We start from the raw sequence: 23,196 nt of genomic DNA, 5'->3' as shown, positions 1-23,196 counted from the left end.
TTTCTCTCCACTAAAAGTTGTTTGCAAACAAAGGACAAGCCACGTGGAGACCGAAAGGCGCTTGGGAAGTGTAGTTTCTCTGTAGGGCCAAACAGTAAGCGTCAACAATCATTTGAACTCAATTACCCATGATGCACCAGCAGCACTCAGCTGTCGTGCGTGCTGGGCCGGATTTTTTTTTTTTTTTTTTTTTCCTCTGACAAGTATATATGGCTTCTGTGTTTACTGTTAGCTAGTTAGAGCTCTTTGTTTTTGTCATCACATGAGAGTCAAAATGTCCCGGCTATATAAAAGCCTGCTTTGTTGTTTACCATAACTAATCGAGTATTCTAAAAGATAATTGATAAACTCCTTCAGGATATTTTTATCCACACTTTTTTTTTGTTGTTGTTGTTTTTGTCCACTTTGAACTGAAGAGGAAGCTTCATCTGGAGACTTCTGAGTAAGGTAACAGCTTTTTATCTATAATAAAGTATGTTGTTAACGGGTTTATGATGCTTTTATGGGTTTTTATTAAGAATTATAGCTTATTTTTTGCTTTCTGGTTGAAGTTGTTGAGTAAAGTAACGGCTAAGCTGGCTAATGTTTTTAGTGTGTTGTCAAGGGAATAAGGGTCGGCACGAGGCAAGTCTCCTTTGTCTAATTAACTGAAACTAGTATGTTTTCTTGCCTTTTTAATTACAACATATAGCACATATAACACTGCATAAATACATTTCACCTGATTGTTTGTAATTAATACTTGAATAGTGGGATATTAATGCTTTATTTCAACGCTTAAATATGTTTATAATATAATATATATAAATAGATATACAGTATGTATAAATAAATATATATATTATATATAATATATAAATAATTTATTTATAATAATATATATATAATATAATATAAATATGATATATATGTAATATATATATATAATATAAATATTTTAAAATTGTGTATGATATATTATTTTCCCATAAGCCTCTGTCAATCTACTGTATTTCTCATGGATAACAACAAATAGTAAGAGAATTCAAACATAACACAATCTGCTGTAGTTCATGTTGTTTGTTTTATTCTACATTATTTAATTTTACTCCACTTCAGTGGGCATTATGGACTTGGACTTGCATTTATACAGCGCTTTTCTACATTACAGCTCTTTACACTACATGTCAGCATTCACACACACACATTCAAACACTGATGGCAGAGGCTGCTATAAGGTGCCAATTTTGCCCATCAGGATGTAATCTAAATCTCATTCACACGCCGATGGCTATGCCTTCAGGAGCAATTTGGGGTTGTCTTGCTCAAGGACACATCGACATGTGATCCTCTGAGCCACAGCCACCCTTAAAATACAAAAAAAATGATGTGTATGATGTATTATTTTCCCATAAGCCTCAGTCAATTTACTGTATTTCTCATGGATAACAACAAATAGTAAGAAAACATAACACAATCGAATCTGCTGTAGTTAATGTTTATGTCATTTGTTTTTTATTCTACATTATGCAATTTTACTCCTCCTCAGTGTGGGTATTAGTCATAAACTTAATCTTTCTGAGTCAGACACCTCTGGCTAAACCTGTCCTCTGGTCCTACATGACTTCCAAGGAGGTGCTGCTGCTGCAGGCAAATAATAACGCACGTGAATAGTTTGAGCCACAGTTAAAAATAACCTGAGATAAATGACCTCATAAGAGGAAAAGGCCAGACTCTGCTGCCAGCTTTAACACAGGCAGTATGGCCATAGATGAGAGACTTTAGATGAAATATCTTCAAGAACTTGAGAATTGGCTTTCCTAATTGTACACAATTTTTGTGGATGTGAACAAAACACTTCATGGGGAACCTTATAGTTGTTTGCTATAAGTAGACAAAAAGGCTACAGTACAAGTTTAGAGAATATGACTCAAGGTTATCAGTAGCACTGACTTTGCACTTGTTGTTCAAACAATAATTATGTGGTGTATGATAGCATCCCTCCCCCCCTCTCTTTTTCAAAACAAACCTGTACCAGGTTGGCGTTGCTCAACCTCTCTCCCGCCTGCGTCTTTTCTTTGTCATCTTCAATCTCATGCAGTTCATTGTGCTGCAGGGCACAACTGTTTTGCAGCAGCAGTAGGGATGAGCTATAGAGGAGCTGTCATGCAAATTTGTGTGCAGCTCAGGTTTCATTCTTCGAAACTACATTTCTTAAACAGTGACGTTTTAGCACGACCCCATGGGCAGAAACTGTTTTGCAGGACTCACATGTTTTCTGTTTTCTGTTTTGTTGCTTTGTGAGTGTTTTGTTTGTCCATGGTGAAATGTTCTCAATATGGTTGCTGGCTATCTCCCCGTATCACATCTGATAGGATGCAGTGATAATACCATATAGGGATATTTATTTAATGGATACATGTTTCCTTTTTTGTGTAATAATACTGTCCTGCCTGCTCTCCCTCCTCAGATCATCTCTAAGTTTAGAGAAGGTCTACGTCAAAGGTGGCAGCCATGGTGTTGATTCTGGGCAGACGGATGAACAGGGAGGACTCTGGGATCAGAGACTCACCAGCTGTCAAACGCAAGGTGCTGTCTAACGCTTTCTATCTCGCAGCGTTTGTCTTTTTCAACTCAAAGTCACAAATTGTACAAACCTTTATACATGTTGTTGTCTCAGCAGGTGTTTGAGGTTGACTCCAAAACTTTTGCCAGCCAGGATGTCTTAGACTTCTGTTCTGGCTCATCCCATTCAGACGGCATCTTGCAGGTGTTTAATGAGTTTCGTGACTGCCGCCTGTTCACTGATGTCGTCATCAGCGTGCAGGGCCGCGAGTTCCCCTGCCACCGCGCTGTGCTCTCTGCCTGCTCCTCCTACTTCAGAGCCATGTTCTGCAACGACCACCGCGAGAGCCGCGAAATGCTGGTCGAGATCAATGGCATCCTGGCCGAGGCGATGGACTCTTTCCTCACCTATGTTTACACCGGCCGCGCCAAGATCACCACAGAGAATGTCCAGTTCCTCTTCGAGACCTCCAGCCTCTTCCAGATCTACACACTGCGTGACGCCTGCGCCAAGTTCCTGGAGGACCAGCTGGACCCTTGCAACTGCCTGGGCATCCAGCGCTTCGCAGAAGCCCATACCCTGAAGCAGCTAGCCAGCCGCTGCCGCAGTTACGCCCTGGCCAACTTCTCAGATGTGGCTCAGCACGAGGAGTTCCTCGACCTGCGCAAAGAAGAGCTGGAAGAGTACACTGGCAGCGACGAACTCGCCATCGGTAAGGAGGAGGTGGTGTTTGAGGCGGTGATGAGATGGGTGTACCACGGTGTGGAGCACAGGAAGCCCATGCTTAAAGCCCTGCTGCACAATGTACGCCTGCCCCTTCTGCACCCCAACTACTTTGTCCAGACAGTGGAGGGAGACCAGCTCATCCAGAATGCTCCAGAGTGCTACCAGCTCCTCCACGAGGCCAGACGCTACCATGTGCTCGGAAACGAAATGATGTCACCCAGAACTCGTCCACGCAGGTAACCAAAATGTTGACTGACTAGTTATGGGGTGTAAGAAAATATCAATACACTTGAGTATCTCGATATTATGTCTGTGTGATACTGTATCGATTCTCAAAAACACTATCAATTTTGAATTAAGTGTTTGAATGCAGAAATTCATGGAAGTTTTTATGCATACGATGATGTGTTCTTTATACTATGACAGTTTTCCTAAATTTCGATTAAAAAAATTGCAATATACCGCCTTGCTTACAGTATCGCAATATATTGAATCATAACCCCTGTATCGTATCGCCAGACTCTTCTCTGATCCATCAATCCGTTTATCCTGACACAACATTTTTGGCTTGTGGCTGTAGAATGATTTGTTGGTCTGATTAAATTCTTACAGTATATGCTGTGGTGCAGGCATGTGAGTGAAGTGACCGTTATCTCTGCTTTGTTACGCACCAGTTCTTTTCTTTTGAAAAAGAAAAAAAAAAATGTTTTTCTTTTCTGGCAGCCGTTTGGTCTAGTTGGATTAAAAAACACCTCTTACACTGTGATGACAGATGTCAGAGTGAGATAAGAAAACATGTCTTTAAAAGATATTAATTGATCTTTTATCCCATATTGTATAGCTAGAGGTTATAACTTGCACATGAACTTGATGCTCCTGAGCCGACAGTGTTGTGGTTGTTGTGTCTGTGCGTGCGTGCGTGTGTGTGTGAGAGAGAGAGAGAGAGACGGGGAGTGTTATTGTAATGAACAGACATGTGTGTGTCATTGACTGAGCAGTGTTTTGTGGCCCTGTTTTGAAATGGAAATGATAATAAGGGAGGAAGGGCATGTTCCTACACAGACCGGTTAGCTGTAAAGAAAAAAAGATCTGATGCAAGAAACGGCAATCATGTAATGTTGAGTCTTGTTATCATACCAGCAGTGTAACTCACCTTGCTGATGGTTCTGAGTGTCCGCACCTGTTCTCTTTTTACCATGTGTTCTTTTATTTCCGGTGTTTTTTATTGTTTGAAGAGTGTCCAGTTGGATGTAGTGTTTGATAAAAGGACAAAAGTTGGCGTTGACTGAAACCGTATGAATGAGATACAAAAATGGACCATATGGTAGCCTGCTGTATGACAAACAACAGTGCAGCTGCCTTTGTATGTTAGACAACTGACACCAGTGCCAGTTGTCGGTTATTAAGGCGGCGTGGCGTGTATATCAGGTGCATTGTGTCAGTATCCAGGCAGATCTGTTCAGATCAGTGAGCCAATCAGGCAGAGTTAGTCCCCGCGCTGTCAGCTTTGTTTGCCCTGAGGGCCGAATCGGTTCCTGCTCAAAACAGATGCCTGGTTCTCCCCTTTCTGTGTCTACATCTGCGCCTTTTTTTTCTCTTGGGAAGTCGCTATAATATAATTAATCACATGCAAACACACATAAAGTTATAATGCTCCTGGGTTAGACTGTCTCATAGATGTATACTAGCACATGAAACAGCCCTAATCTCCTACCTGTATCTGACCTTTATCATAGTCAGAGAAATGTGGGGGAGAGTGCAAAGAAACATGCTCTTTTTATACAGATAAACCACTAGTAGTCTTTATCCGGCATCAGTGTTTTAGAATGGTACAATAAGAAGAGAGGCTGTAGTTAATTAGCTCCCCCTAGGAAATGTGGTCATATCCACGGCATGTGTTGAGCAGCCAAATAGGAAAGCTTTTTGTGATCATGGAAATTCAGCCTAAGTCTAACCCAAGAGTGTTTTTGTTGTATTGATTGATACTTTCATTGTAAATTGAACTTTGCCTTGAAGATAAGTGAAGTAATTCCTGTGGAAAACATCACTCTTGTTCCTGCCCTGGCACAAATGTTCTGCCTTCTGTAATTACAAATCCCTCCTAGTGTTGACATGTGTATGTTTATATGTCTTCATAAGCTTTGTATAGGCCTAGATATACAGTGTTTTAAGAAGCTGCCAACAGATATACAGTGTTTTAAGTAGATACCGTGTCTGTAATCTCTACATTCTTGTAAGGAGCCTTTTAATTCAAACATGCTCGTCCAGTGTTTGTGTTTTTATAATAGCTTCAGCTGTGTTGTTATTTCCTCTTCATCACCACCTTGTCTGCTCCCCTTTTTTTTTACAGGTCGACTGGCTATTCTGAGGTGATAGTGGTGGTGGGGGGTTGTGAGAGAGTGGGGGGCTTCAATCTGCCCTACACCGAATGCTACGAACCAGTCACAGGAGAGTGGAAATCACTGGCCAAACTACCCGAGTTCACCAAGTCAGAGTACGCTGTCTGCGCCCTCCGCAATGACATCCTGGTGTCAGGTAAGACCCCTCTGCATTTGTTACAAACCATTCAACAGCACGGTCTTATCAAGGCTTGAAATAAACATCAACCAAACTGCAATAGAGTGTTCAGGGGATGACGTATTTTTGTAGGCCAACCAGGAAGTTAGCATCGCCCTGGTTCCCTCGACAAAAAGCCAATGGGATTTTTCCATTGGGTTTTGGATTATTGCAGAAAATAAGCTCTGTGGCAAACACACATTTTGTTCAGCAAGATAATCTTCACAAGTGAACACCACTTTTAGCCTTTTTTGTAGTGTCATTTAGCCACTTGTTAGACGAGGGAACCGAAAGTGCTAAATTGCTAACTCCTGGTTTTAGGACTCATTCCTGCACCACTCTATGTAAAGGTATCTATTAACTTTGGCAGATCATGTTGTCAGGTTACCAATGTTGTCTTTTACTTTTACAGTTTATTTATTAATGAATCAATGACATACATGTTTCTACTTCAAGAAAAACATTTTGGTTATTGGACATTCAAAATGGCTAGTAACTTTAAATCTCAAGTCAATTTCAAGCCTTGGTACAAATGCTATTTTACAAAGTCCAGTTTCTATATTGTTGTGAGATTGTACCATGCATAAAAAGAAAATTCACAAGTACACTCTTAAGTGACATGGTCAGTGTCTTTCTTGGCTCGGCTTGCCATCTAATCCCCCAGTGCAGTGGCAGGAAAGGGCCACGCTGGCTGTTTGCCCGCTGTTATTTTTACAGCGACAGCCTGTTGGAGTTGAAGGAAAATATGAGAGCAACATCTGGATGCACAACTCCAGGCTCAGTGCTGAGGCAGGCCTTCACGGGCCAGCTCACTTCCTCTAGGCCAATCATCAGGGTCACCACCTTTTACATCGGTTCAGCAGCTTTCTAACATCCCTTTTTGATTTTTGATTTCCAGCAATAGTTTGTGATGTGATTAGCTTGGAATATACCTAAATCTGAGATGTTATATCTCTCATTGCTTCCTGGCAAGGCTGCTGCATTTTTGGAACTTAGCATGGGCCAAGTGTGGCGTAAGCCTCCTTTGGTGAAAAAATATCTAAATTAAACAAGACAATAGTATTACATCTTTCATCTTAACTGATGAGGTCAGGGTGAAGGTAGTTGCTAAAACCAAACATTGACGTGCTGTGTACAAAATGCACTTCTTGTATGGTTGTTGGATGGAGGACATGGTTTTTGTGACTTAGTTTCCAAGAATATGCATTCACAGAAGTTCAAACGTGCCTGCTGGGACTGCTCATGCTCAGACCTGCTTCATATGAGCTGCAAAACATTACTGGACAAAAATGGCAGTTGAAACCTATAGAGAAGAGAAAAAAAAGGAAGAAGGATAAATAGAGAAAAAAGCAAGTTCCCCCCTTCAGTGTTTTCCTTTTTTTCTGCTCTCACTGTGCCAAGTCCTCACGTGTTGGCTATCAATCTACCCTCAAGCGCTGCCTGGAAAAGTCAACATATCCCCCTCCCCCGTGTCTCTGTCTCACACACACATACATACATACTACTGCTTTATAGCATGTTATGATCTTCATTGCCCCACTTTATTTCTTTGTTGCCCCAACTGCCTTGTTACATTTAATCCTCCTTTCTCAACTTTATTTTTGATCTTGCACTCTCAGTTATATTCCCACACATAGCTCCATTCTGTCTGTCTGCGTGTCTGTCAGCTCTGCTCCTCACACTGGGAACTGGTGCAAATACCTTGGAGGGCCTCCAGTCTCTAGCACAGCTGCAGTTAGCTGTGGTCTTAAATAGGATATGGCTCAATTGAGTGTACAAAACCTCCTTATTAGCTTGGTGTAATGTGTGCAACATAAAATAAATGTCTCTTTGCTACGCATTTGGATAATGTCTCATCAGCTAATGAGCAGCAAAACACATGTGCTTACCTCACACATTACAGAGGGGTGCACGTAGCTCTGTCCTCAACCAAAGAACGGTCTGTCCTCAACCAAAGAAATTCTTAGTCAACTAACACTCATACGATTTTGTCGACTAATTGTCTAGTTTAATCGACAGATCTCTTAAACTGAGTTTTTCCACAAAGAATCACACAAAAGCACCACTTCAAATCTTGCGTTTACCAGAGATGTGCTCATAAGTTAGTAATAAGTAGGGATGCACCAAAAATATGTAATTGCAATTATTTTGACTGATATTGCCATTGTGATATGATTTGTGATATTAAAGGAAATTATAATTTTCACATCATTATTCTCATTTTCATTTTAAAATATTAAAATGATTATGGTGTGATTTTTGTGGGGATCTGTACCAAACAAAGATATTTTCTTAAGTCTGTAGAATATGATGTGTAGGCCAGGACATCTCTGCAGCACGACAATATTTAATTTAAAATGGTATTTTAACACACATTTCACCTGAAAGAAGCACAACAAATGACTAATCGACTAAAGAATTCTTAGTCTACTAAGACCAAAACGACCAATTGTTCCACTAATTCACTAAGAGGGAGCAGCCCTGGGTGCACATTTGACGTCTTAGTCACAAGTAGCCTGAATCCCTAGTTGCTTTCTCAGACAACAGGAATGTTATAACATACTGAACTAGATCTTTTGCATTAGAACTGTGAGCAGTTTGTAACGCTCAGAAAACTGTCACACAAATCATACCGGGACCTCCTAATGAAACTGCCTCTTGATCCTTAAGAACTAGTGATTGGCAGCAGTGGTCCTCCCCATCTGAGCCAGTAGGACTGTTTTTGGTGAGAAAAGACCGCCTTCTGAAGGTAGTAGTTCTTTTAAATAGCTTTCTAGGTTTGTAAGGCTGTCTTTGAAGCCCCTCCTCAACCTGTTTCCTACATGCAAATCTTTCAAAACAGAAGCCTCAGGGGCAGCAGACTGTCTGGCTCTTTCACTATCCAACAGATTATCGAGCAGACACACGCTACGACTAACTTCCTGCCCCTGTCTCCTGTCGTGTGTGTGCTACAGTATAATTTAAAAGGACTGCACATTAATTACTCTATATTACCCATGTATAGCCACTAGATGACCTTTCAAGGAGGTGCTTTCTTTTTGTTAGGATGAAACGCATCTAATAGCTGTAACCACCTGTCTAGTCTGTCTGTCTGTCAGCTATCTTACAATACAGAAAACAAACTACCTGCTTTGTTTGCATGTGAATACAGAAAAGGCCTAGACACCTTTGTTTACACTGGCAGGAATTCTTTATACCTTTATCGTTGCTCCATATAACCACCCACATGTGCTCTGTACAAAGAAAACACCCAACGGCAAATTGCTGGCAAGACCACAACAAACATTGCGAAATTGTTTTATTGAGGAGATTAGCATGTATTAATCCCTGTTGTTAAATAGGAAACTGCTCTTCTCTGGAAGACACCATCTTTTTGAAGGCAGGAGTGTTCTTATTAATTTTCATAATCTGTATTTTTATTAACTGATATCACCACCATGTGATCAATTTAAGTCCCTGTGTGAAATAACACAGATTGTCACTGACTGATTATGTGTTTGCGTCTTGTTGGTATCCATGCTACACCCATGCTCCAAGATATAAATCTTCTGATCTTATTGTTGGATAAAAGCCAGTGGATATAATTGCTACCGGATCTGGCGGGCCACATAATTCACCTGTTTTTTTCAAATGGCTTTTAGGTAATGTTACATTTCCCTTTTTTAACCTAAATTTGACACAGTTTCCTTTGGTTTTGATTGGTTAACCTACATTTCATCACATCTTTGCCTGTCCTTTATGCTGAAAAGTTAGATTCTGCCACCCATTGTTTTCTTTTTTAAACGTTTGGATTTTCCCTTAGTCTGTGGAGAATCAACAGACAGGTGTCTGTGTGCGTGTGTTTGGTGGTGGTGGGGTTATTGAGAAAGAGAGGACACATGTCAGGGCTTGTTAAAAATGTACCTGGATCACGCTGCCGGGTGCCGGCTGTTATTATTCTCTACAACTTTTTCCAGTGCATGTTTGCTCAGAGACAACAGATTAGACACTCCATTATACTGCGGTAGTAGTAGTAGTCCTTCTGTAGCTCTATTAGCCGCAAAATATTCTAATTATGGTGTGTTTGCTTTAGAAATAATTTAAAAAACGGTTGTCAACACCTGTACCTTCATAATAGACATGATACTGTGTGTGTTTGTGGCTTTAAATAGCCAACTTGCTGTATGTTTGTGTGTGAGGAAACCTTTTATTTGCTAGGTGAACTCTGGAGACTCAGTTCAGGTCAATGTCAGATAAGACACTTACAACTCTGCCGCAGTTAGGAGATAAAGTATTACTTTGACATAAACACACAAAGCTGGCTGTTCACCAAGAGCAGCTCAGGTTTATTTTTAAACTTCTCAGATCAACTAGATGACAAATGACAACAATAACAATCCGAGTTGTCTAGTGCTAAATATATTGTACCAAACATTGTATTAATTATTGTCTTGAATATTAACTGCTTGCCCCTTGTTGCTTTTAGGTGGTCGCATCAACAGCAGGGACGTGTGGATGTATAACTCCCAGCTCAACCTGTGGATCAGAGTGGCTTCTCTTAACAAAGGCCGCTGGAGACACAAGATGGGCGTCCTACTGGGCAAGGTAAGGAGGGAGCCCCGAGGAGGATTCATGCATCCACATTAGGGTGCAGGGTTACCCCGACGTGGGTGTAGGAGTTTATTTATAATTCATTGGCAGATTTCACTTGTTGATGGCGCCCTCACAACACTTGATAGCTGAGTCGTACATTATCGGGCCCTCTTGTATACCGCCAAGTAATCATGTTAACATTTTACATTTACTATATGATATAGAGCGACTATGGAGCTATAATCGCTGTAAGCAAAAGGATTGCAGTATAATTGTTTTTTTTGCTAGATCACAAAAAAATGAGAAAGAGTAATCGCAAGCCACCCAAGCTGGTCAGTTACAATTTAGGTGATTTTCCACAAGGTGTCTTGTAGCCCGGACACATGGTTGTACTACAGTGCAGCTACAGAGACTAAATATGTGTCTCTCTTGCTACAGCACAAGTATAAATTCAGCACGTACACTATCAATAAAGCAACGGTTTGGTTTCCCAGGAAGATCTGATGTGTGCGTACTGAAATTTGAGTCATGAGGGCTTCAGAGGAAAAGGAAGACAATGGCTTTATTACCTGTTAACTTGCGTAAGGTAAACCATAAGGGGAGGGGACATTTATACAGTGAGGAAATTCTGCGGAATCACCTGCTCTTTTTGACTGCTTTTGATTCATACCTTTCACAATCACACGTCTCATCCCACTGTTGCACATACTCTCCAACCTGCAGGCTTGAAGGAATTTTCAAACACACCGAGGGCTTTGCATACTTAGTGATGATTGACATTAAGTATCTGGTCTTAACTTAGACCTAAGTGACTCATCAGTGGCAGAAACACTAAAGAATTCCAGACTATTGCCTGCTTTTTGCTTATCAGTGATCTTCCACACCGGTCGACGAGGGCGCCTTGTGACAAAGAGCCATATTATATTATTTTTGTGTGTGACACATCCGTTTAACCCCCCAGGGTTTGTAAACGACTGGCGGTGCCAGCTCGTCTCACACATCCCGGATACATATGAGCAGGTTCAACAGAGAGAAGGAAGTTTGCCTTTAATTTAAAAGCGGCATATAAACAAGTTCCTTAGCAGGTGGAACAGTGCAGCTGATTCACCCATTACATACACTCCATATGGAAAATACTTTACTCCTCGATCACCGCTTCTACTCTTGAGCTGTTACTATTTACAGTCTCTAGTAAGGCTGGTTGGACATTCTTGTTTGAGGGCAATGGGAGTTTAATGGACGTGTGCCAGTACCTCACACTTCCAAGTTAAGGACTAGCCTAGCCCATATCATGTTCTATGTGTCTGCGCAATCAAATGAGCCTGGAGTGGCCATACATAGCTGTGAGAAGAGATACGCCTGTAAACACACACTGGGTTTGCAGACGTATGCATAATTTAGCAGACTTACTCTGTAAATATATACTGTACAAGACAGTTCATGTTCCTTCAGCATATATTCCTAACCTGTGAAAGGTTTGTAACCACATGTTGTGTTTGGAAATGTTCTTAAACTAGATAGTCAAGTCTGTCTTCATTGCATTGCATGTTCTTTTGTAGCTTTTGTTTTTAAGACCATCTTAATGCAAAACTAATGTTGATCACTTGTACAACAATGCCATGTGTACCTCACGCAAAGTTCCTGAGCTGTAATTATCTGTTCTTAATGTTGCGTAAAGAGGAACGGCCATTGGTTGTCTTGGTTGAAGCAGGCAGAGCATAAACAGATGATTGAGCTAACACGCCACTCACAAACTCACGTGTGGGCTTTAGTCATCATTCAGTACACATGCTTGTATACACACATGAAGAACATGGCAAGTATTCTTGGAAAGCTTTGGGCTAAAACAGCGCTTTATTTACTTTGTCAGAAAGTGCCGGACTTATCTGCAGCAATTCTGAAAACATACTCTTTGTATTTTTTGGAGCTCTGCTTGTGGCCAATCTGTATTGGATTTTCTTCTGACTTCCAAACAACACCCAAAATGCTCAGTTGCCTCGCCACAGAAACAAACACTCGTGTGTGCATTCAAACTACACACAGGTCCTCCACAACAGTGAGGTAATCAGTTGGAGGGTCACATTCTGGCTATAAAAGTCAGTAATTAACTCCAAAGTGAGTCATCATGTATCCAGTTATGGTGAAAACAAGATGACTTCTAAAAGTTATAGAACAATGAAGAAAACAAAGTTTAAACTTACTGATCTGCAGCTGACTTAACCCTCTTGCCAAAATGATTTGATGCTACAAATAAGAAGGCATTTAATATGTACTGTATTTCTATACATGTGCCCAAGGCCTGCAATTTAGAAATCAAACTGGCAAGACCTAACACACAACATATAAGAGGCAGTGGTACATACAGTATAGTATAGTGCTACACAGTATATAAGAATAAACAGTCTTTATCCTTTCTTGAAAACACATTCCTCAGAGATGTGATATCCCAGGAGAGGTTATTGTCTGCAACCACTTCCTGTATCTGTCACACACATGGTTTTGTCTTCTTTGTCTTCCCCTTTTCATACTTTCCTCTTTCTGTCTTTGTTTGTTTTACAGAGATTGCCAGTATCTGTTTCTTAAGAATGTACAGTATCTGTTGGTTTCTTTTTCTCGTTTTTTTCCTGAGAATCCTCTTCCCCCTCCTCTGCCAGTTTGGAACCCAGTTATTTCCTCATTCTGTCTGTAATTTCCCCTTTTGATGTGCCGCACTTATGCTCCAGTTGCAAAAATGGAGGAACAAGGCTGAGGATCGTAAACAAGCCTATATAATGAGCACATGTTCATGCTTTCGTGCAAAGACCTCAACGCCGACTTCCACTAGCTCACTATTCAACCAAACTTGCATATTCAGTTGACAAATCAAATCTATTTTCACTTGTACACATGAGCATGCCCACATTTGTTGTTACCATACTTGTGCAGACCTTCCATTTACTACATCCACTCACTTAGTCCTTGCCACAACCTTAAGTCTAAACTTCTAAAGCTGGTTCTTACAGGGATCAAAGTACAAGAACACACACACATATTCTGTGATGTCCTGTTGGACTGGTCCTGTTTCCATAGAGTAGAAAGCAAAAATAGGTCACCACTTGTTTTCCTCTCCCTGTTGTGGCTGCACTTGGAGACGGCTGTTCTCATCTATCATAATGTTTCTCTCTCTCTTTGTCTCTCTGTCAGTCCGTCTCTCTCTAGCTTTCTCTCTATTCTCCTATGTTGTTTTCCCCTCTCGTGGCAACTACTTCTTCTCACCTCTCCGCATGTTAAGGAGAGGTAATCATTCAGCCGTCGCCAGTGTTTGAGCGCGGTCATAAAATAAGTCGTGAATATGCTTGTTCGGTGGTTAGCAAGTGTGTCCTCCTCAGAGAGTCGTGAATCATGTTTGGCTTAGTGTTTATGTGATAGCCCCATACCTCGAGTCGGTATAGAGTATGTGCTACCATCATCGAGCTAATGTTGAATGCACATATATTGATTCACTTACACTTTAACGGTGTGTCGAAACCATGTGGGGTATTTTATCGAGTGAGGGTGAAGAGAAGAGTGATGTACTTCCCCCTAACCCCCACTTCCACTCTTCAAACAAGCTAGAGTCCTCAATGGGGCATTAAAGGGTCAGTTCACCCAAATTATGAAATACAGCCCTGTAGTTGAGATCAAAATGAGCTGCTTGTTGAAGTTGACACACAGTATTTGACATACCAGGTTTCCCCTAAGTTTCTAACAAATGAAATCCAATTTAAAGCGGTTTTGTTTTGGAAATCTGTAGTTTGAATCAGTCAGGCCAAGCAGCTGCTGCCCAAGCTATCTGCTACCTCACCATGTTAGAAATGGCAATGTGAAAACCTATTTTATTCCACTGCCATTTAATGATTACTGTGTTTACTGGCTGCATAAAGTATATACAATTCAAACCTATTTACAATGTTTGCATGACAAACAATAACTTTCTACAGTTCTGATAAACAGGTAATTCCTCAATCATATAAAAAGGAACAACAGATGTGTATTCCGATATTTTATGGAGGCTGAGTTTGAAGATGGTCTGAGCAAGGGCGGAAGGTAGAGGATCATTAGTAGTAAAAGTAGGACGCCCGATTTGGCGTCGCGGCTGGTGTGCTCCCATCGCAAGATGGTCTCTAGTTTTCCAATACGTTTAGCACCACAAACAAAACTCTTTAACTCTCTTTAACCCCCATTTTATTATGGAGGAACAAACCTCTAAAACTGCGCAAATACAACCCATGTGGCTTAAAAGTGCATGACAGTGAAAATAAAGGGTGACCTACAGTAACCTCTCCACATGTTGCTCTTGCATTTAACATTTGTTATAAGCTGTATCAACATAGAGTATTAAAATCAACACATTTCAGTTGGCCTACGTGCCGATAGTCTTATTCTGTGAATTACAGCGCGGAAGCTGCCATTTGCCTGTTGTTGTCATTGAAAACAGTTATTTTGAAACCACCGCCTGAGATGTTAAGAGAGAGAGAGAGAGAGAGAGAGAAAGAGTGAACAAGTTCATAAAGGTTGTTTTTCTCTCTTTTTCAACTTGTCAGTTGAAAAAGGTGGTAGTGCTATCTAATTAGTCCGGGTGTTGAATGCAAATTTCCATGTGTCCCATCCACTTCCGTCTTTTTGTTCCTTGTTTTTCCCTCCAATTTTTTTTGTGTCTTTGTTTCTCTCTTTTCTCTCCACCCCTCTCCCTCTGTCTCTGTCTCTCTCTCTGTCTCTCCTCTGTACTTGTTTTTGCTCCAGATTGTGTGGAGAGACAGGAACAGCCTGAAGGTTTTCTGTTGCATCAAACCAGTGTGTTGATGAGCAGTGCTATGCTCATAATAACCAGTAGTGCATGCTTGTCACATGATCTCCTTTCAGTTAATTGAGGAAATAGATGTTTACCATACATCTCTACCTTCCACCACCTTTTTTCCCACTCTTCATGCTCATGTTCCCAATTTCTTTCTTATTTTGCCATCCGTTGCACTCCGGACGGGTAGTTTGTGTAACCACAAGGCACTTATATGTGTATATGCATATCTTATGTCAACACAATTCTCCTGTTTGTAAATGCTTTAGCTTCTAGTAAGGTTTATGTTTTTGTTATTGTTAGTGGTTCAGATTTAATTATCCACAAAATGGCATGGGATAGCACTTAATCAACCAACTTGGAAATCAACACCATTGACTGATATTATTTTGATTAGTAAATTATTAGTATAAAATAACAGATTTTGATTAGATTAGATAAGAAAGATTTATTAATCCCTAATGGGGAAACTCATTTCCCACCAAATCGACTCATACATACAGTAAACAATATCGACATTACAATCACAGCACACAACAGATACACAGCACAACAAATGAATAATGCCACAAAGAGCCATTTGAGAGACATGATTAACAGCTGAAAGATGCTACATCTAAAGACCACATTTAAAAGGGTTCATTAAAAAATCTGATCGCTGCTGGAACAAAAGACCCTCTGAGGCATCGCTCACTGAATGACCACCGTGTAATGGATGGCCTTCAAAATACAGAACCTTTATTAATATGGCCCTTGTTCTCTTTTAATACATAAATGAGGACACTAGATCCCCTGATTAAAAAAACATGAAGAAGCTTTTTGCTGATATCAAAGGATTGAATCTTCCTCAATAAGAATAGTCTTGACTGGGCCTGTTTGAATACAACACCGGTGTTCTTTTTCCAGTTTGATTTACTGTCCAGTTAATTATAACACAAGTTCAAGGTAAGCAAATGCACTGGTGCCTGCAGGGATCCAGTGTTTACGGATATAAGAACAACGAGGTCACAGACAATGGTGCTTGTTTACAAGCAGTACGTCATCTTCCATGTGCACCTGATAGACTGGTTCTCTGAGTACTGACGGAGATACTATTGTTCATACTCATCAACTAGTATGCATGAATACTCTTATAGTGAATGCGTATGTGTTTCTGTGTACATGGTGTATGTGGAAATGTATATATCACACCTAAACACAACTCATAACTTCCCTAACTCTCAATTTCATGATCTCTCTCTGTGTAAAAACCCAGTGGCGCACATCAGTTGTTCCAAGGTGGTAATCTCAACTCCTCCTCTAATCCAAATGTGATTGTGTGTCTGTCCTCAGGTCTACGCTGTCGGTGGCTACGATGGGCAGAGCCGCCTGAGCAGTGTGGAGTGTTACGACTGCTTCTCCAACCGCTGGACAGAGGTGGCTCACATGAAAGAGGCGGTCAGCTCTCCGGCCGTGGCCAGCTGTGCTGGCAAGCTCTTTGTCATAGGAGGAGGGCCAGACGATGACACTTGTTCAGACAAGGTGGGAAGCAGATGTGTGCTGCCCTAACCGCACACTTAAGCACATAGTGATGACAGCTGAGGTGCTTTTGTCTCAGATTTCAGTGATTATACCTTAGAGATGCAAGGGATGTGCAAATGCAGGTCTTTTTTTTCAAAGTGGGCTTTTCAGTGGGTTATTTGAACAGTAACTTGACTTCTTTTCAAGATAGGCTAATAAATTACAAGCTAAAGTTTCTTGTTTGTTAATAATAAAAAGAAGAAAAAAAGAAAAAACGCAACGTAAAATGTAAAATATGTTTCTGGTCTTTCCTTCATCGGAAAAGTAAATGGAAAGAAATATTGCCCGCGTACAGTATAATATATATTTTAGATGAATGATGAACATTAATAGCACATACTTATGCACCTTTCTACTGGCAACTGAAGAAACAAAGAAAGCCTAGTCAACTGCTGTGGCCTATCCCTAAAAGATACAATTTTCCTTAATAAAATAAAGCTTCCTGTATCACCAAGAATTGACTAAATGTTTTAGAGATCATGACTTGCCCAGCTACCCTGAAATAGTTTCATTGTTTTGACTGGCAGCCTGTCTCTGGTAGTAAATAGGGAGACAGTGGCATTCGCAGGAAACTAAACCTTAGTGGAAGCTTTTTTTTCCTCAATGGAACAGCTGATATGTTTGTTTATGTCTGCGGGTTAGAAAACGTGCATCCACAGGCAGAGAGTCAGTCTGATAAGAGTTAACCCAACATGTCTGACTATTGGTACCTGGCTCTATGTGGCCTGAAGGGACTAGAGTTCATGCTTTGAGCTACTTATCTCTGGAGTTTCCTAAAGGCGTCATTCACATTGATCCTAAAGGAGTGTGTTGTTCACGCTAGCTGCAGTCAGAGACAACACTGTTTGGAAGGATGCTATTTAAAAAGAGATGTGGGTGAGAGAATGCTTGGATTGTATGCAAAACCACACAGAGTCAAACTCAAGTCAGCCCACAGAACAGACAGTAAAATGAGCTACATATTTTTTTCTATTCAACAACTATCTCCCACCACATGGAGTCTTTCTTCTTCTTTCTTTAACCACAGTAAAACACAACTAACCACATGTAACTGTGTCTTACAGGTTCAGTGCTACGATCCAGAGGAAGACACTTGGTTACTGCGGGCCAACATCCCCATTGCCAAGCGCTGCATCACAGCAGTGTCCCTCAACGGCCTGGTCTACGTGTGCGGCGGTCTCACCAAGTCCATATTCTGCTACGACCCCGCAGAGGACTACTGGATGCACGTGGTTCACACCTTTAACAAACAGGTAATAGATTCAATGCACATCACTCGAGGAACAGACTGTTTGAATTCACCTGCGAGAATCCTCTGAAGCTGCCGCCTCTAATTTCTGTCTCTCTCTCTCTCTCGTTGCAGGAGAGCTGTGGCATGTCCGTGTGCAACGGCAAGATCTTCATCCTCGGCGGCAGAGGGGAAAGTGGCGAAGCAACAGACACCATCCTGTGTTACGACCCGTCATCGGGCATCATCACAGGAGTGGCAGCCATGCCGCGGCCGATCTCCTACCACGGATGCGTAACCATCCACCGCTACAATGACAAATACCACAGGACCTGACCATAAACAAGCACACACACACACACACACACACACACACACTAAAGAACTTAAACTCTTTGAAACTTAAGCTCTTCAAGTTCACCCCATGCACAACACAATCACACACTTCTTTATAACAGGCACATTAAGTCGCTCAATACTGTTGAGCTAATTTGTTTTCTCACAGCATCATGTAGCAATACTCACTGTGTTGCTGTGAATCTTTCGCTGTTGCGTACTGTCGTTATGGCCCTTCTGTGGAAATGCTCAGCGGTTGACAATGTTAATGACTTGTCTGTAACCTGAGCTAAAGTGGAGTCAGATCAATGTGCCTTGCATTAGCAGTGACTGCATAAGGTTGGGAAGTAATGGATCATATATGACAGAAGTAAAGGAAACTGATAATGGTAAAATAAATTAAAAAAATAGATTAATTCTTAACATTAGGATCACATATCTGTGGTAACAATATGGTTCACTTACTTAGCTTCTCACAGAGCTTTCAACCGTATCCCATCAGGTTTACTGAAGGAAACCAATGTGGTTGATAACTCCATGAAAAGCTAAGTAGGTAAAAGTTCAGAGTATTTTACCACATAAATTGTAACATTTGTACACATTGTCAAAGAAAAAAAAGAAGAAACACTGAACTTTCTAAATGTCAATATTTGGCATATTTGAAGAATGTAATACTATTTGAAACTTCCTAATAACATTAGTGAGTTTTAATAATTTTATTTTGATAGTGCTTCCAAGCAGGTAATCAGTTTCAAAGAGAACTTCCCAACACTGTGCTTTTATTACTGTGCAAATGAACCTCACTTGCAGATCTCAGATAGTTCTGATGAACAAAAACAATGCCATAAGACAAAAATTTAAAAATCGCTCTGACAATAATGAGCGAAGGATGATGTGCCAGCAGAGGAAAAATTATATGATATCTATTTTTGCCTGACAGATGAGTAGCCAGGTCGGATATCCGACCTTGTACCCAATGCACTCCATGCGGATACGTACATACAATACAGCACAATACTGGTAACGAACATTAAAAAGTCCTCCTTTTTTAAACTCTTTTCCTTGATACTAAAAACAACCTGATAACAATGTGGTGAACAGTCAGCCAGCTGTCCTCCCACAGTATCAGTGATTTTGAGTACAAGTTGCTCTCGCCCGTTGACCTGGAGCGGAGTTACGAGATAAAGAGCGGAGGCTGTACCAAAATATTGGAACGTAGCCACTGTTAGCTCTGCCCTCTTGTTTCCTCCACTTGTCACTTAGTTCCACTTCCTCTGTGTGTTTCCCTTTTCCAACCTCCAGCTGTGTCATCACCTCACATTTTGATATCTCCCTTTTAAGCTTTATTTTTGCTCCATTTTTATTATTATTACACTCATTACTGACATTTTATTATTATAATTTTTTTAAGTTATACTTTTTTTTACGATTGGATGTTTACTGTATTATAAGTAGCTTTCGTGTGTCTATTTCATATCAATGTTAGATCATTGGTGTACTGGGCTCGTGGGTGGTTTTGTAGCTGTGAGAAGCCTTTGTAGATCAAACTCGAAGACGGCTCTGAATAAGTGGTGTGCATGTATGGTGTGTATGTATGTGTGTGACTTTTACGACTCAATCTGGATGTGTCGGAGCCACATCTAGAGTAAGCATTGTACGACTTTCACACTGATGGCGGCACCTCTCACCTGTGCACTTACATGAAAAGATGTAACTCGGGGTAACCGTAGATACCTCCGGTTGTGCATGTTCTGAATGACGTGGATTTGGATGGTGTGGCTCATGGTGTGTAAAAATCACCTTTTACTACGGTAGGCGTTAGACTAGAGGTATTGCTGTGAATATAACATTAATATGTTTTCTTGTATTTAAATGTATCTCTTTCTTGGTTGCATATTGAGTTTTTTCTGCAACCGAAAGCCCCAATTGTGCACTTTGACAGAATCCTGTTAAATGTAGAATTATACAACAATGATTTTCTTTTCTTTTTTTACTGTATCAGTAAATGTTCTTTGCTTTCATGTGACGTATGGAAGAGACAGTGAAAGGGCCTGTCAGCTCCTCCTATTGGCCGCTACCTGCTATGGCTCTGATGTTCTAACAAAAACAACAACTGCTACAAGAGAACAATGTCAAGAGAGAGTTAGGGCTTTACATGTTTAGGTTAAAACAGTTAGGGGTCAGTGGGTTTGTACGTTTGTTACTGTCTAACAATGTGTAACTTCATAATAATACGCAGCTTAAGAACATCAGAGATTGTGCTACTGTCTGTCAGTCACAATAACAAAAACAGGTGGTTGGTATTTCGGCTTAAACCATCCTCCAGACGTTTTCTCAGAAAGATGAGTCCGGTCAGGTCTTCAGCAGAAGCACAGGCTGAAAAGAAAACATCCTCAGGCCCACTTAGGGTTAACTCAGGAGGCCAGCGAGAGGACGCTGAGGGGCAAGAATGTGGAAAAGCAAACGAGTTGAAGGGAGTTAGATAGAGAGAGAGAGAGAGAAATTGAGTGTGTGTGCGTCTGTGATTTCATTGAGTATTTACACATAACAACACGTTATGTTGATTTTTCATAATTAGCCATGTAGAGGCCTTCATACGTTGTTCGTTCATTGTTTGCTTTGATAAGAATATTCATTGTTTTTATTATTGATTTTTTTTCTTGTGATTGTTGTTGGACCGTTTGCAAGTTCACCTTGCATGTAAATGGCATGCCTTAAATTAAATCCCGAAGTGCTGAGCGTTAAAAGTGGATTGATGGATTTTGATGTGAATGCAGATTTAAACCAAAGTGGATTAGATTCAATCTGAAAGGTGACCTTGTTGAAAAATGCCAATGGGTAAATTGCGCCCGCATGCAAAGATGGGCGGGGGTTTAATAATGTGTTAATTGCAGAAAGCTGCCCTGTATTTGCCTGAATAAATGAATGACAAGTGGGAGATTAAATTACATAATTTTGATATTTTCTTATTGTATGTGATGTGATATTTTAACACCGCTTTCTCCTCAGACGCTCTTTTGTCTAACTGTGAGGAAGCTTTGGATTTTTGTAAACTGCAGTATGTTGAAATGTAATGGTTGACTCGTGTGAGAGAAACATCAATAAAGTTTTTCTTTCCGTACCAACGCTTATGGCCTGTCTCATCAGTAAGAGTTTTTAAAATTGCACATTAAATTTTAATTTCGACAAGTTCTGTACAATATTTTTGTAGATATATTTCTTTAATTGACTTCTGGATTTCAATGCACGGTCAACTTCTAATGTAAAAGCGGTGGTGTGTGGATCATCTTCATGCCAGCTTTTGATATTAAAAGAAGAGAGATGTCCTGATTGTAATTTTTATTTTAAACTAAGCTTTGAGTTGTGAGAGCTGGACGTGATGGGATGTTTCATATTTTATAATATTAGCACACACATTTGGTCTTCACACCATTAAAAACGTGGAAGAAAAGAAGTGATTATACTAAATAATTGAACCCACAGCACCACCAACCACACCACAGATTACAATGAAAGCATCACAGATTACAACTACAAGAAATACGACATGAGGTCATATCAAACTTTCTGTAATCTGCTCCAGTGATGAATCAATCATGGTGGTGATGTTTTAATGAGCCATTGTGTTGAACAAGGAAACAGCATATAAACCCAGCCACACTGTTTCAAGCTAGGATTGAGCAACTCATGCTGCAATAAACATTCATAAGGCCCTATTGTTTTGTCTTATGTGGTGATTTATATACTGCATATTGTGATTTGGTTGAATGAAAACCCCAAATATTCTCCTCACAGATTCTTATGGGCACATTGACACTACACAATGTGGAAAGAGTTTAACATTACACACTATTCACACATAATCACAGACAGGAAAACACTGTATATCTAAGTTTGTGTCAGATATTTGGCAGTGGCAGCATACTGTGACCTCTCCCACAAACGCATCCTCCATGGTGAAAGCCACAAACAAATAAGTGGGATACAGTGGAAGGCTTCATTACTCTGGTCTCAATGTCTAACTGACCTACTTTTGAATAGTATAGAATTCCCTAATGCTACCACAGTGATGTATATTGATATCCAACAGACAAGGAAACTATGTGGTGCATGTAAAGTATCTCTTGGCAAATGAGACCTTTTTATAAATGTGTCCAAAATCCACATTGCTGCAAGAGAGGACATTTCTTTTTTTTAATTTAAATATATATATATTTTTTTACTGTGGATGGAGGCTGATTGGACTTTAAAAAAAAAAAGCAATAAACAAAAAAGAATAAATATGCCCTTTGCCAAGAAATGTGAATACAATGAGAAGCTGATCCATTGCGAGGGCATTGCAACGTAATAGTTAGAAATACTTTTGGAAATGTGTCAGAACTATGAATAACTATAAAACCCTTTTTGCCATCTAATGTTGATGTTTTTGTGTGGCAAAAAAAATTAAGCTCCGTGTGCATAACAAAGACTTTCCTATTGATAACTTCATTGAAGCAACACTAGAGAGGCCTGAAGCAAAGAGAGCTAGATGATGTTAAGGATGTGGAATGTGGATGTGATCCCGTTCCTGATCACCTTAAATGTGCTCATCAGAAACTTGTTCCACTTCTTGTAACGTGTTTTCTGGTTCATGGCACGTAGCCTGACAGTGCTGTCAAGCTTAAACATGTAAGATGATTAGCAGTAATACATATAGGTCTATAGCCATAGCTACTATCCTGGTTTAAAAGCAAGCATATGTGCATGTTTGTAGTCATAATTCTGCCATACCCTTACCAAAAAGAAGTTTATTCAAGTGTGCTATTAGTATACTTCTTTTAAACTTAAAATAAGAGTATGCTTTCAGTTTACTTTTCATGT

The 23,196-nt window shown here is 40.3% G+C and overlaps 1 protein-coding gene across 3 annotated transcripts; it reads left to right on the top strand.

The window, feature by feature from the left end:
* Positions 1-172: 172 nt before the first annotated feature.
* On the top strand, positions 173-21,457 carry klhl24a (kelch-like family member 24a). Of its 3 annotated transcripts, none has more exons than XM_074651127.1 (8): positions 173-447; positions 2,450-2,568; positions 2,663-3,507; positions 5,622-5,806; positions 10,293-10,411; positions 16,545-16,733; positions 17,837-18,025; positions 18,136-21,457. In XM_074651127.1, the coding sequence occupies exons 2-8, from the start codon at positions 2,494-2,496 to the stop codon at positions 18,334-18,336; spliced, it is 1,803 nt and encodes a 600-aa protein (XP_074507228.1). In that variant the 5' UTR covers positions 173-447; positions 2,450-2,493; the 3' UTR covers positions 18,337-21,457. The 3 variants fall into 3 exon arrangements, with proteins under 3 accessions (XP_074507228.1, XP_074507226.1, XP_074507227.1); XM_074651125.1 differs by having other exon boundaries at positions 175-447; positions 2,660-3,507; XM_074651126.1 differs by having other exon boundaries at positions 303-442; positions 2,660-3,507.
* Positions 21,458-23,196: the final 1,739 nt, after the last annotated feature.

The sequence above is a fragment of the Sebastes fasciatus genome, chromosome 11 (assembly GCF_043250625.1).
Source record: "Sebastes fasciatus isolate fSebFas1 chromosome 11, fSebFas1.pri, whole genome shotgun sequence".
Classification (NCBI taxonomy): domain Eukaryota; kingdom Metazoa; phylum Chordata; class Actinopteri; order Perciformes; family Sebastidae; genus Sebastes; species Sebastes fasciatus.
This window is presented reverse-complemented; position numbering and strand designations above follow the sequence as displayed.

Bases quoted from the DNA above. Each gene is read 5' to 3' on its own strand.
- klhl24a (XM_074651125.1), top strand. From the start codon at position 2,494: ATGGTGTTGATTCTGGGCAGACGGATGAACAGGGAGGACTCTGGGATC. The intron at 3,508-5,621 runs GTAACCAAAATG...TTTTTTTTACAG, and splicing joins CCCAGAACTCGTCCACGCAG to GTCGACTGGCTATTCTGAGG. The intron at 10,412-16,544 runs GTAAGGAGGGAG...GTCTGTCCTCAG, and splicing joins TGGGCGTCCTACTGGGCAAG to GTCTACGCTGTCGGTGGCTA.